A 15,042-nucleotide genomic window follows, 5' to 3' on the forward strand; every position below is an offset into this window, starting at 1 on the left:
GCAAAGTAGAGAGAAATAATAATTAAAAAACAGATACAGTACCAATACTTTCCCCATCACCAATCTCCTCCTAAAAGAGAAGCAGGCACACAAAAAAAGAGGAAACCTTCAGGCTGAATAATGCACCTCTACGTGACGATTTTTCAGCACCTGGTAACACGGTGAGATGAAACCACTTCCTGTCAAGTCATAACCAGACAGGACAAAAAGCTGAACGCAAACATCAAAAGCGAGCAAATAGAGAAGATGGTGTTTCTGTGGGTGAGAACCTTCTGAGCAACATGATGCAATCAGCACTTTAAAACTAGTCCCACGACATTATGCAACAATCCTCCACTCAGGTTCTCTGCTTGAAAAACATTTTCACATTTTCTTGTGGACGAAAAGCTTCTGTTGTGCTAAGATTCTTCTTTTTTATATAAACTTGAACAGATTTGTCTGTTTAATGCAAATATACACAGGATAGACAGTATATACTGCAAGGACAAAAAACAGTTACATTCACTCCCCCCCCCCCCCCCCCCCAAAAAAAAATGGGCTGCTCCACTTGATGTAATATAAAGTGTATTACAGAAAAATCTTTAGTAGCATTAAAGACTAAGGCCAAACAAAAATAATAACACGTGACCCTGAGCTGGTGCATGGCCGTTCAGATGGTGTTGAGTTAAAGAAGCTACGGATAGAATTGAAACAAACTAAAGGACCACACACGATACTTAAATAACATATTGTGCATGTAGATTTTCTACCTTGTGTATTTCTGTGTGCAGCATCCTAAATTCACACTTGCGTTTAAACAGGCCAAAGGCAACTGCTGCAGGTTCAGGCAGCTGGATAAGGGACCCCAGGAGTCTATGTTTGTAAGTGTGTGTGAGAGAGACATAATTTGGAGGAGAGCGACTGATGCATTCAACCCATCAAACTATTACACCACAGTGAACCCCTCTCCTCCCTTTTCCCTCTTGCTGTTGCCCCAGTCCATCCACATGCAGGAGGCCCTGGTGAGTCGTTGACTTCAGGACTTCCCCTGACAGCTCCACCCCCCCATTCTGAGGGAGGCTCTGTGGGGTGAGGCTGTCACGTCCGCAGCTTCAGGATGACTGTCGCCAGGATGAGGAAGAAAGTGTTCCAGCCCAGGGTAACAGCGAAGCCTCGCCACACCATCATCCGAGACAAACCCCAGCCTGATGGGAAGATTTATATCTACAATTACTACATAGATTAAGAAAACAAAAGACAAAACAAGCAAAGAGTGGACACAGAAAAAGACAAGGTCGACGATTTCAGCACCAGATTTATGCAAACTGTGATCAAAAAGTTCTGAGACTGCACCTACAAGAAAGCAGAAACTCTACCCCCTCACTTCAAGGTTGTCTCTATATGCACTTATGTGTATTTCTTCATGACTCTTCATGTTGAGGACCATCAATGGGAGCTGGGCTGCAACTCAGAGACGTGTCAGGCATGTCAGATCAATTGTGCAAAAAAGGAGCATGCTTTTACATTTTTTGTTAGATATATTTACAGTGTTGTGCACTGTGACACTGTCCAATGGGTCAGACTGCCAGTGGGAAGCTCTAATGTAACCTGTGTGTGACCTTTGATGAAATTCCCCCAAACTGTGGTATGCATCACCCACCCGGCTTAACAGATTGATCCCTGCAACTTCTTCCGACAAAATAAATACAAGTTGAAGGTTGTTGTTTTGCAAACGCACACCTGCAAGTGGTCAGAGTGGACACGGAGAGATCAAAGACAGGGCAAGGCTGCTGAAAGAGACCCCGGTGTTTCAATAAAAATCAGGGACAATTTTTGCTTTTTTTTTTAATAGCCGACAGTCTTTGAAGAATTTTATAGTTTTCCAAGACTTTAGTAAACTAACCCTTTATATCAATAAGAATAAGAAAGGGTTTACAAAAAGTGGACACAACGTGATGTGATTTAGAAATTTGTAACTTGTGTCTCTTTTTTTTCTGTCTATTAAAAAATTATCAATCAAAAAAAAAAAGAACTAAAGTGACTCACAGATGTAGCTTCAACTCATTTAAAGCTGACCTACTGTTAAATTTTCATGTCTGCTGGACTCTGTTAGAGTTGCTATGCATGTTTTAAAATAGACCTCAGAGCGCCCCTTAGTTTATCCTCGATTTGAAATAAGCTGTTGTAGCTCATTTTGCTTCATGCCAGTTTTCTTATAATGGGCTCCCCTTTGAAGGTGGGGGAAACCAAAAGTTTCGAGCAGACTCAAATTTTATCTCACAGGGATCTCTCATATATAAGCTGACCTCAGTATCTCAAAAAGGTTTTAGTACAAGCTTCGACCCCTGGAAAAAAAAGAAAATAAAACAAAGCATAATAGATTGATCTTAAATCTGGGTCTGCATTTATAGACAGGGACATCTTGTATGAGATTAAACAGTCATCAAGTCCAGTTAGCAAATGTGGCAGGATGAAGCTGCATTTTCCATGGTAAAAGAAAAGAAAGGTGGCAGTTCATTTCCTAAATTGAACTCTGACATTGTGGACTTGTCCCTGTGAGATTTTTTCCACCACATCTATACGATAAGGCCTTCAAACAGGAAATGGCTCCTCCGACTTCCTCTGTATCAAATAGCACAAGGGGAGCTCGTGCTGTCATCAAGTCTTATTGTTCAGAGGTCAACAGGAGGAGAAAAGATTGGAAGACAGATGAAACCACTACACCTCCTGAGAGATGAGTTACACTGGACCCAGAGCTGATTAATGATTTAGTCAACTGGCTCCGTTGTTCATAACGTAATCATCTGAGCCGTGCACACGCTGCTAACTCTTACACGCTACCAATATGCCATATGGTGCGCAGCAACAACACATGACGTTAAACTGTTGTTGTGTGTGATGTGTTCTGTGCATGAGCGTTACCTCTGTACATGATACAGCGAAGGGCTTCTGAGGCGTAGGTCTGAGGAAGGACCAGGCTAAGGTAGCGGAGAGGATACGGGATACATTCCACGGGCCAGATGATACCTACATGACAGGACAGAGAGGACAATGTGTCAGATGTGGGTAAGATATCATTTACACCTCCAGCAGGAATGCTTTGTGTCTAGATTCTGATAACAAGCAGGCTGTGAAGCATTAAAATAATCTGCCCTTTCTCTTGTTTTTTTTCTGTTTTTTTCACATTCCAAATCAGGTTCAAAGTTCAGTCTGAGCAGCTGAAAAACTAATCTCACTTCACGGTGCATTTAGCAGCTCTTCTGCAGCAATCACTTCATCAGCACACAAATTTTGCTTTGAATTGCAGATGTTCAGAATTCCATCTTTTTCTAAGGAAGTCTGGACTCAGAGTTCAAAGATGAAAATATTGTGATATGGCTGGAAGATCCAGAGCAGAACAGCAACAGGATGAACACTGCAGTGGAGAGATTTTATTCACTGCTGTTTCCGTCCTTTTAGGCCACAGCATCAAAATAAGAAAAAGCCTTTAAAGAATTTCTTATTATTCTGTGTGGTCTGACATCACAGATGTATGCAGAGTAACTATTACATCCTCCAAAAATATCTTCAAAAATATCAGTTTCTTTACTCATGAATCATTAACTGGGACTTAATCAAAGGAATAACAAGCATGTCAAAATTATATCACAAATCTGATATGCCTCACACTGATATAAGAGCATTTTACACTTCATTGTATATTTCAGGCATGTTTTTCTTGTCTGCATGTTTTTTCACTGGATTTTGTTGTTGTTGTTTTACGTGGCCCTTGGGAAGACTAGCAACCAGTTTGTGCAACTGCAGGGCTGCTAACAAGAAGTCTGATATGATATGAAAACACTGGATGACTTAGTGTGCATAAGAAAAACCAAAATTAAAGAAAATCTGCTACAAATGATTAAACATCAGTGAGTTAGGCAGTGGGCTTTAGCAGAGGTGGGACCAAGTCATTGTTTTGCAAGTCTCAAGTAAGTCTCAAGTCTTTATCCTCAAGTCTCAAGTCAAGTCTCAAGTAATGTCAGGCAAGTCAGAGTCGAGTCTCAAGTCACTGGTGTAAAAGTCCGAGTCAAGTCACAAGTCTGAAACTTTGAATTTCAAGTCCTTTCGAGTCTTTAAAAAAAAAAACAACGAAAAAATAATGTTGCAGTTATGCTAAATGTAAATATTAGACCATGTAATTTTTAAATCTGTGTTTTTCTCAACACATGACAAAATAGTGAACTTAGAAAATATACACAAATTGTGAAATTGCACCTCTTTAAAATGCAGCTCAATTAAACCTAGCTCCAAGAATAATTTTCACCGACAGTTCTGAGATAAGCTGCATGTTATTCTTGGATGCGGTTGTAGGACCAGCTTTAAAATCGCATGACAAAAATATCATACACATTAAAAAAAACTGTATCACCAACGTAGCCTGGAAAACATTTGCTAGTTAGATGAAGTCAGCTATCTCATCTTAGCATATTTATATGCATATTTATAATCATACGGTTCTTGGAGTGAGTGCACACACTCATGAAGTTTAGTAACTTCAGGTCACTGCAACAAGCCCAGGTACAGTTTACCGACGGATGGGTGCAGGACCTTGAAACGCACCGTGTAGAAAGTAAAGACCATCGTACGTATCATAAGTTTACCAGTCTCACAAATCGTCGTCATAAATACACATTCCTTAACCGTTTATTAATAGGACCTTTGAGCTCAACGGTAATTAATTAGTAGTGGAAATAATTTCTGGTACCCATCACAGAAATGTAGCAGTGACAATAATATTGTATGCTGTAATCGTACTGGGCAATTAGTGATACAAAAAACCTGTTTTGTCCTGTGAATAAAAGTATATGTTTTTGTCAGTGTACCATAATAACAGAAGCGAAACGCAATATTGTGTCAGGACAATTCACTATTTATGCACAATAAATAAAGGAGCATAGCGCGACAATTTCTGTTCAGCGCCAGACTTGCTTGTAACCTATATCACTAATTATGTTAAGAAAAATGACGCATTAACTACAACAGCAGACTGACCTTTGTGTAAATGCTTGGAGCAGACTAACCTGTGAGCTGGAGTGTTCTGGGACGTTATATTTGGTCTTTGAATGGCTGCGATCCAGTCGCCTCTTTGTTACTTCGGAAACATGGCTCGAACAATTTCTCTTCCACGACGTAATCCGATAAAAACCGATCTCTTTACCCGTCGGCTTCCCGTGGCTGTCATGCGACCGGCTATTGCAGTTAATAATACAACAGCTTCCTGCCATTTTTTGTGTTTCTTTTTATCGCTGTGTGACTGATTTTAATTGAAAGCCTGCGTGCGCTAGTACCGCTTGCCACGAGTTCCCAGAATCCTTTGCGGTTCTACCCGTGAATGACGTCACATTTTCAATCTCTATATAATATGCATGTTAAATTTTATATTTGGGGTAAAATATCAAGTCTTTTCAAGTAAACCGGTTCAAGTCCAATTCAAGTCCCAAGTCATTGGTGTAAAAGTCCAAGTCAAGTCACAAGTCTTAGAACATTTTTTCAAGTCAAGTCTAAAGTCATAAAATTAATGACTCGAGTCTGACTCGAGTCCAAGTCATGTGACTCGAGTCCACACCTCTGGGCTTTAGTCTTTGTAAGCTTATTTGCACATCAGTGTCAGCAAAGGATAAACACATTTCCCATAATGTATATATACAAAATATTACACATCCTCCTACAGCTTCTAAAGTTTTGAGCTTTTAATCCAAATAAAACCACCATTTATTTGCACTACCTACACAAATGCTTACACCCAGTTCACAACATCAAAGATGATTTAATCAGATTCTAATTCCCTGATTCAGTGATGCTCAGACTCACACCTACTGTGCTTTTTAAGGCTTTTTACACTCACAACAGTAAATCTCACTGCTTACCACTAAGGATGAGATTGGGGTAGAAGATACCCAGAGCGGCCTGGTTGGCGCTCTGCTCGTCGTCGATTGCAGATGAGATTACGAGGCCAAATGAGATGCCTGTGACACCCTGCAGGACTATCAGAATTATGACGAGCACCAAGGACCCTTCGTTAGGGTTCTGCAAAGACAGAGAGAGAGAGAAAGAGATGAAGAGCAGGGGTAAGAAAAAGATAACAAGCTTGATTAAGTTGTGGGCATTTTAAATGCAAAGCTGCAGCAGACCTAACAGTTAAGAAAAATAGAGGGGAAGCTAGAACAAAGCAGTACTTCCAGCATCATAAACATGGGTAAGGGCCTTCCATCGAATTATTACTAAGACAGTGATGGAATTACTAAAAATCATATGGTTGGAAAAGAAAAATCTTCAACGACTAAGTGAGATAATTTTCTGCACAGTGTGAAGAAAACCTCTTTGCTAGGGTGCATAAAGATTGAACTCTGGATCAATGGGAAAAGGGAATAATCTCATATTTACGCTGTTCCGGACTGACTGGTGTATCAGCGTAAAAACAGAGGTGGATAAAGTGATGCACCTATTACGTCTACTTCCTGTGAGCCTCTCGGGGGCTGTGCTATGATCTGGGGTTGCTTCATTTTGTCAGGTCTAATTCAGCAACATTATGTACCCCAAAAATGAGGTGAGCTGACTGTCTGCATCTCATCATCAGTTCTGCTCTGCTTGGAAATAAATGTTGTAACATTGCATAAGGTCATCAAAATGATGCCACAGCTAATGTGCTGTGATTAAAGCTAAAGATGGTCAAGTATTCAATATTGTTTTAGCGAGCACAGTATTTCTTATCACAAGTAGAAAAAGCTGAATAAACACAGAGAAACTGCAGCATTACAACCAGATTTTTAAAACTTAGAAACAATGTAAGCTTTTCTTGTAAAATATATTACAATTGTCTGTCTGCTGGGAGTTTCTAAAACTATTTGAAGATGATAGTAGTTTTTTTTAAAAATGTTTGTGATGGTTTATGTTTGTGTCACAGAATTATTGATGAAGCTAAAGCCATGGAAAACCATGATATGATACATTTTAAAAAAGGAGCTGTGAAAGACGTTTGATGGACATGAAATTACACCAGCGCTTGCTGCATGCTCACTCCCGACATGATGTACAATCATCTTGTGTGGCTGTTAAAGGGGAATTCCACTATTTTATCATATCTGCATGGTCTGTGGGGAAAGAGAAGTCTGAAGATGAATAAATAAATAGAGGTGAGGAGTTAGAAAGAAATGAGATTGCAGGGCTGATCCTAATCTCTGTCTTAATCAGTTGAAAACTCTTTCCTAATGTGTAATAATTACGTTTTTAAGTTATGGTTGTTTTTTCCATCCCTGGACATTCAAGGCCATTTTAAGGAGTTTTAACATTTAGTTTCACCACAGATAACAAGGACAAATAGTTCTTACCCTGACTATACACCAGTGAAATGGTCCTGTGATGTTAATATGGGAAGTTATCATGCATTAAAGAGTGGTGTACAAAATCAGACACTGCAGAGAGGAGTTTAAGTGTCCACCACATGTAACATATCAGAGTGCAATACTAAATCACCTGGGGCGACTTTGAATCAGTGGATTTTTTTTTAAATAACACAGGAAAAGACAAGAAGATGAGATGAAAAGAAAGCGGGGAAAAGATAAAAAAACAAAACAAAAAAAAACGTAGAAGCACTTTGATTTTCTGGACTTATCTTCAGCCAAAAATACCACAAGAAATGGAAAGAAATATCACTGATACTGAACTTTGGTCTGTGATGTAAATGAGATATGAAACTTTTCAAAGTCACATAAAAGCAGTAAAACAGAGACTGGAAATCTCGCCTCACAAGATTCCAGGTGATAAGCTCCCTCGCTAAACTGTGTGTGTGTGTGTGTCTGTGCCCTCCTTGGAGTGTTAAGACACTTCCCGTCTCCCCTGACAACGTGCAAAAATAAACCTGCACCAAGAGACCACATGACCACTCGGTTGCCACAGCAATCAAGGCCTGTTGTTGTGGTGATCCTGCAGTGATCCTTGGATACGGCCGGAGCGGGAAGTGATTTATGGAGCGGTGGGTTCTGTGGACTTGAGCACCTTAATTAAAACACACACACACACACACACACACACACACACACACACACACACACACTAACATAGAGGAGCGTACGCATAAAAGCAGGTCCCTGCATGAACTAAACGCACACTCACATTTATACTCTGTTCTTTCTTCTCTCTATTGATTTCATATGGATGTCTATCAATAATCAGTAGTGAAGGAAATCCCGATGTTCCCACTGGTTTGGTCATTAAAGCCAAGGATATTAAAGTTAATCGAACTTGGGACATTTAAGTTAATGGTAATAAAAATTAAAAGTAGACTTTAAAAAAAGTACAACAAAAATAAATAAAATACCAAAAATGTCTTTAGCAGCAACAACATAACAACAGCATAAACTAATGAAAAACAGAAAACCATAAAACTCTGGGTTTAACAGTTCAGATACTTTTCTCACTGGATGTCAGAAGGATTAATATTCTTTAAATAAAGAAGAAGCTACTTTCCCTTATATATTCTTCCTGGCCCAATTCCAAAGGGATTTGTATCTCCTTTTAGGATTTTTTTTGCTTGTTAGTCAGTTAGTGTAAACCAATACACAACTGAGCCACTGTTTAAAGTCTTTAAATGTGAAGACAAGTTTTCATGTCCTCATAGTCAAGTCATAAAACAGCAAATAGCCAATGAAAACTGGCAAGATTTGTCACATGTTTCATGACATCAGCGATTCTACATTAAATCTCGAGTCATAATATAGTGAAAAGCAGCACTGTTTGATAAGTCCATGTGTATATAGAGTAGCTGAACTTTGTCTTGCCACATAAGTGATGTTATGAAACTGTTTTGGACCAATAGAAGAAAGTGGAAAGTGGCCTTTATGTGATATATTTCCTCTTGAGTGCACTGTAACTAAATTTTTATGAGGGAAACAAGGTATATGCTTGAAAAAAAAATAGAGGTTAATAAAATTATCATAAAATTATGACTTGAATCCACTGCAGGTAAAGTCTGATTTTGATGATGTAGGAAAAATGCAAATGAAGATGGTAAAAGGTCGGCGAGGGATTAACCTTCAGTATGTCAGAGCTGTTCCCTGCATGTTGAATGAAACCATATCAGAGGCCGTTTTAAAAAGCAAAGAAAATCTCCCTCACACAATGAGTTTGCAAAGAGCACAGGAAATACCACGTTTCAACCTAAAGTGTTTAACATTAAGTGACCGTGTTGTGGTCTCAGCAAAGGTTAAACAGGACTGACCCTGTGGTCTGGCTTTGCAAACACTTATTGGCATTACACTGACTGAAAGCAAACACAGAAAATCAATTAAAGAAGCAAACAGTGAGGTGACATCTGTTATACTGTGAGGTAAAAATAACAGTCAGCCTTGTTTATATAACCAAACCGTTCTTAAGGCTTCTATTTTTATCATTCATTTCCCCTGCTGACACTTTCTTCTCTGTGGACTTCATTTTTTACTGCTGCAAAGGTTCATCTGACTACGTCTGTATTTTGAGTTTCTGTGTTATTTTTCGGTTTTATTACTTCTACCTTGAAGACGAGCAGCATCATAAGAAGCAGCAGGATGATCTGAACGCTGATGACGAACAGCTGAGAGAAGAGGTGAGCCAGCATCGTCTCCAGAGAGCTCACACCTGATAGAAACACAGAGAGACAAAATTCAATAAACTCACTAAAAGATCTTTACACATTTTACATTCACATCAATTATTTAATCAATTACGTAATGTTGCAGTCAATTTATGGGTTCCCAGTATCTATCAAATCATAATCATAACAGAGGATAAACATAAACTGCTTCATAAACATAAACTTTTTAACTGCTCAGCTATATTATACTTTTTTTTATTACAAACTAAGTCACATGTGATACCTGCAACTATAACACATTTTTGATATAATTACAAATACTCAATAAGAGATTACTATTAACTCATAATCCATTTCAATGCTAAAAACAGCAGTTTATAAGAAGATCAAAACAAAAGGTTCTCAGTGTGTCTGCTTGCTCAAGGACATCTGCTGAACCCTACTGTGATCTTCTTACTCCCTCTAGTGGTCAAGTCATGAATTACAATTGAAACAATCCATTGATTGGATTCTTATCACCACTATATGGTTAATACTGAACACAGACTCAGTTTATTTGATGGTTTTTCCCATTTATGTGATTCACACCAGTTCTGCAAACAATCCAAAATTGGACTTTTAGATCAGACTGTCAAATCTTGACAAGAGAAATTAAAAACATGCTTCTTATAGGTACAGCTAACATTCAGATTTAGTTGAAGCTGTTTGGCAATAAGCCACAGTTATATATATATATATATATTTTTTTTTTTATCAGGGTGAATAATTTCTTTTCCTTTTCCCACTTGAGTGTAGGAGTGTTTTAAAACTAGAAACCATACAGAAAGATTTGTCATTCTTCATCGTGGAAATGCACTTGCACACTCAAAACCTGCATAGCATTAATATGTACAGGTGCAACATGTGTACCACTACAGTGGTTTCTGTATTCGCGTGTGAGTGTGGGAGCAATGTTAGCTTTGACGGCTCACCTGCGACCCAGCATCTATCCAAAAGCCCCTCTTTCCTCTCCAGGACAAAGGAGAGTGCTGTCAGACCCACGGCCAGGTAGAAGGTGATACTGGAGGGATCAACGGAAGAAGAGAAGGTAGAAGTGAAATGATAAGGTGGTATGTTGTTATTATGAGCTGATGCCAAAAATTTCACAAAATTAACCAAAAGGAAATAAACACAGATGGTAAAAGGCCTGTATTTGTATTTACTAGTCCCTTCACGCACACATTCACACACTGGTGATGGCAAGCTACATTGTAGCCACAGCCACCCTGGGGCGCACTGACAGAGGCGAGGCTGCCGGACACTGGCGCCACCGGGCCCTCTGACCACCACCAGTAGGGAACGAGTGAAGTGTCTTGCCCAAGGACACAACGGCCGAGACTGTCCAAGCCGGGGCTCAAATCGGCAACCTTCCGATTACAAGGCGAACTCCCAACTCTTGAGCCACAATCACCCCGACACAGGTATAGTAAGGTGTCTACTACCCTATACTTTAACCAGCACACAGTGTACTGACCTGAGCACAGCTCCAGGGGTCACAAATGTAGTAAAGTCTGTGTTTTGGCTGCCGTAGATTGGCTCCTCAAACTAGCAGAAGAAATCAAGAGTGTTTATTTTACTTTATTATGCAGCATGTATAAATTCATATACATTTAAGTATTTACAGTATTTAATTACATTCAGTTGCTTTTTTCCATAAACTCTCTTACCTTTATTGGTAAGGCAACCATATATGCCATGCCACCCAGCTTATAATCCACAAATGCCTGCAGACAGAGGGCAAAACATAAGTGATGCATCTGTTTTTTTAAGAAAAAATCAGGGCTACTCTTTATCATCTTTAAGTATTTTCATTAAATATTCAAATCAGTTTAATGTTGTTTACATAATTCTAGTTCACAACGGCTCTCGTCCACAGACCGCTTAAAAAAGATGGGAGGTGTTTGAAAAGTTGGGTTATTTTCCAATGGCCAGCAGTAAACGCTGTCCTGATAACTTTATGGGCTCAATCAACAACCAGGCTTCTTAAGCTGTGGCTAAAAGCTCAGTGATGGCTCTTGTTCAATGAAACATGGATATTTTATGTATACAGCATAGACTTCACATCATATTTGTACCTGGAAGGCCTGGTGTAGTTTCTTCTGCACCATGAGGGCAATTTGCCGATCTAAGAATGAAAAAAAGGGAAAACATGAGCATCTTCGTCTTGTCAGAGTGATTTTTTAATGTTCACCATTCAAAATTTAAAGGGAGCATGTAAATCACACATCAGATCTTGATGAATGAAATATTCAGGTTGAAAATCTTTGCTGACATAGAGTAGAAACCAAACTTATTGACCTTTTAAGGGCTGGATTTAAAATTATACCAGAAATAAGAAATTGAAATCACAGATTGAGGCCAGCTTGTGTTATCTGTCTTAGAAGTATACATGGCCCCCACATGACATCTGGGCATACTCCTGATTAGAAGGTCTACGGTGTCCTATGAGGATCTCCTCCCTGACCTGGAGTATCAGTGAGCTTCTGGACAGTCTATGGCTGCACTGGAATGCACCAATATGTGAGGTTGCATTTAGGAATTACTTGTACACTTTGGCCACATGTGTCACGGTTTGTGGAGACAGACCGTGCGGAGATGTGTGTGGTGGACCCAGGTGCGAACACAAGTGAGGATAAGGGAGTGAACTTAAACAAAAACGAGCCTTTTATTGTGGCTGATGATCACGAAAGAAACAAATGAGAATGAGGGCAGCAGAAGAGCAATAACTAAACAGAAACCTAAACTGGGAACAAACTATGAAAGCTAACTATGGCTGTGACTCTGGCTATGGCGAGAAAAACAGACGACCTGATGACAAACAAAGGAAGAGTGAGGACTTAAATACACACATGAGGTGATCAGGGGAAGTGGAGACACATGAGAACACAGCTGACTAGAATGAAACATAATGACAATACAGGGGAGAGTAACACTAACTACAATGAACAAAGAACACCAGACTCTTCCAAAACAAAACAGGAAACATGTGAAGAAGACATGACAATACAAACTTGATAACATAAGACATGCAGTCAAAACAGCCTCACAGACAAAGGGTGAGGGAAACGTAAATGAGCTTAGGTAATCTAATGAACTTGAAAATAAACCATAAACATCAAACATTACCTAAAACTTAAAACGCTGGGTCAAAGACCCAGGATCATGACAATATGAGGCTCAGCATTGTCCTCCACCAGGATGAACCTACTGCACCAGTTTATGGTCTGACAGTAAACTACCTAACAGCAGACATGGTACTAATATCTAATACAAAGAGGTCTACTTGTGCAGGCCGAATGATCTGCAGGTACCATTTCATACTACCACCAGTGACAAGCAGTAGTTTGATGTAATGCCAGAATTTGATGTATGTGAGAATCCTATATGTACAATATACATTAGTATAACATAAATAAAGCACACAGTATGTTTTATTCAACAACAATTATCCAAAAATGGTTTGTATCTTACTTGTCTGGTCCAGCCAGACGTGTATTGATCCTCCATCGATTATCTCCTGAGAGACCTGCCGCTGGAGCATCCTGTGCAATAAGGAACCAGAATTATGATCAGAAAAAAGTAGAACCTCAGTCTATCTAACAAAACACTAGAATGTAAATATCGCAATGACAAGCTGAAAAGTGAGTGATAATCTGCTGAATCTGCAGGTTTTCTAAATTTGTCTGGCAGGACAAGTTTAAATGATAGACAGCATACGAGAGAGACAGATAGAGACAGATAAAGCACTACTGAACTATGTGATAGTGAAATCTAATCTCAGTGACCCAGGTTGAAGAATTTGGCCATTAGGACACTACAAACCTGGTGAACCTGAGGAAGGTGCATAGGAACATAAATATTCATTGTTTTCCTAAGGAATCTGGTTATTGATATGGAACCTTATGAAAGGAGTGTATGACCTTATAAACTAAGCAGCCAAGTGAATTAATAAACAGAGTCATGCATGCATGTGACTGCAGGCTGGTAGCACTATTTAAAACTCAGAAGGTCAGCAGGCTAATTATTATTTCTCTGACACAATTAAAGCAATGCCTCAAGTCTAGCTGAGCCACTGAGAGCATTGAACCACGTGTAATTTACTATTACTAAATTGTAACTTTGTTCTTGAATACCAGTGAACTGAATAATGCGTGTCAGATATGTGTAGCCTGGAATTCCTTAAAGTATTTATTTCAGATGGTCTCACTTGGACAAACTTACTGTCTGCGTAAGTGCATAGATTAAAATTTTGATTAAGGGTGTTGCACTTTAACATAGTTCCATTACAAAGTATGAAACTGGTGTGCTGCACAGAGAGTTTGTAGCTACAGGAAATTTTCTGCCTTGTCCCTAGTTAGGCTTTTACAAAAATCTACTGGTAGTTGTTGTATTTAATCCTTTCAGGAGATGATGATGCCAATACATGGCTGAACATCTAAAAGCTTCAAATTGAGGGTATTTTATCATTTTAGATTTTTTATTATGTTATATGTTAGATATATGTATATGTAGTAATATATATGTTTTATTTTTACAACAGTGATCCCCAAAGCGGGCTATGAAGATACTGCACGGGTGCTAAGAAGAGATTTTGTTAAGAAAAAATTTTGTATTAAGGTTTAAATCCCAATAAAATGAAAATGACAGAATACAATTTATTTTATATTTTAAAAAAGCAAAGCAAACTATTAAAAAAAAGCATGGAAAGTATGCGTTCATTTTTTTGTTAAGACTTACTGACATGCATTTTTCTGACATAATGTTAACGTTCATGACAGCACAATCACAAAATGACTGAATAAGAATGGCTTGTTTGGAAAGGTTGCCAAGAGAGCCTCTTCCCTCTAAATGAACGTAAGAGCAGAGCTTAGGTTTGTAAAGTTGGATCTGAACAAACCAGGAGGTTGTGGAAGAATGTGAGTGCATGTGAGTCCATCTGTGCCACAAAGCTTGGTTGAAATGAAACACAACAATGATCCCGAGAACACCAGCAGGTGTTCCAGTGGTCCAGTCAAAGTCCAGATCAGACCTCAGCCTGTGCTGTTGAGGGTTCATAAAAGAGCTGTGCATAAATGAATGTGTGCGAACCTCGATGAGCTGAAGTGATAACTGGGCCAAAATCCCTTCACAACAACGTCAAAGACTGATAAAGCTGATAAAGGTTATTGTGATTGTTGTAAAAATCTATTTATCAGTCTTTGTAATGTATCACAAGTTGTTCATCTGAGGTTATATCTAAATTATCGTAGAACCTGATAAAGGCCTGGTGAATTTTTTATTATTATTTCCTGGCACGGTGATTAGCACTGTTGCCTCACAGCAAGAAGGTCCTGAGTTCAACTCCACCATCTGGCTGCGGCCTTTCAGTGCAGACTTTACGTGTTTGCGTGGGTTCTCCGACTTCCTCCCACAGTCCA

The 15,042-nt window shown here is 39.0% G+C and overlaps 1 protein-coding gene across 5 annotated transcripts in view; it reads right to left on the reverse strand.

Annotated features, from left to right (window-relative positions):
- Nucleotides 1-526: 526 nt before the first annotated feature.
- Nucleotides 527-15,042, reverse strand: part of abch1 (ATP-binding cassette, sub-family H, member 1) — a 36,852-nt gene continuing 22,336 nt past the window's right edge. For all 5 annotated transcript variants that reach the window (XM_085296247.1, XM_085296246.1, XM_085296248.1 and 2 more), the window contains 9 exons: nucleotides 13,097-13,167; nucleotides 11,701-11,750; nucleotides 11,293-11,349; nucleotides 11,100-11,170; nucleotides 10,558-10,646; nucleotides 9,527-9,630; nucleotides 5,886-6,045; nucleotides 2,902-3,006; nucleotides 527-1,184 (listed from right to left, as the gene is read on the reverse strand). In XM_085296247.1, the coding sequence (XP_085152373.1) occupies nucleotides 1,078-1,184; nucleotides 2,902-3,006; nucleotides 5,886-6,045; nucleotides 9,527-9,630; nucleotides 10,558-10,646; nucleotides 11,100-11,170; nucleotides 11,293-11,349; nucleotides 11,701-11,750; nucleotides 13,097-13,167 (814 nt within the window). In that variant the 3' untranslated portion in view covers nucleotides 527-1,077. The remainder of the gene's footprint in view (nucleotides 1,185-2,901; nucleotides 3,007-5,885; nucleotides 6,046-9,526; nucleotides 9,631-10,557; nucleotides 10,647-11,099; nucleotides 11,171-11,292; nucleotides 11,350-11,700; nucleotides 11,751-13,096; nucleotides 13,168-15,042) is intronic.

The sequence above is a fragment of the Mchenga conophoros genome, linkage group LG13, assembly GCF_057382185.1.
Source record: "Mchenga conophoros isolate Kocher_MC1m ecotype Shallow Benthic linkage group LG13, M_conophoros_male_GT1.1, whole genome shotgun sequence".
NCBI lineage: Eukaryota > Metazoa > Chordata > Actinopteri > Cichliformes > Cichlidae > Mchenga > Mchenga conophoros.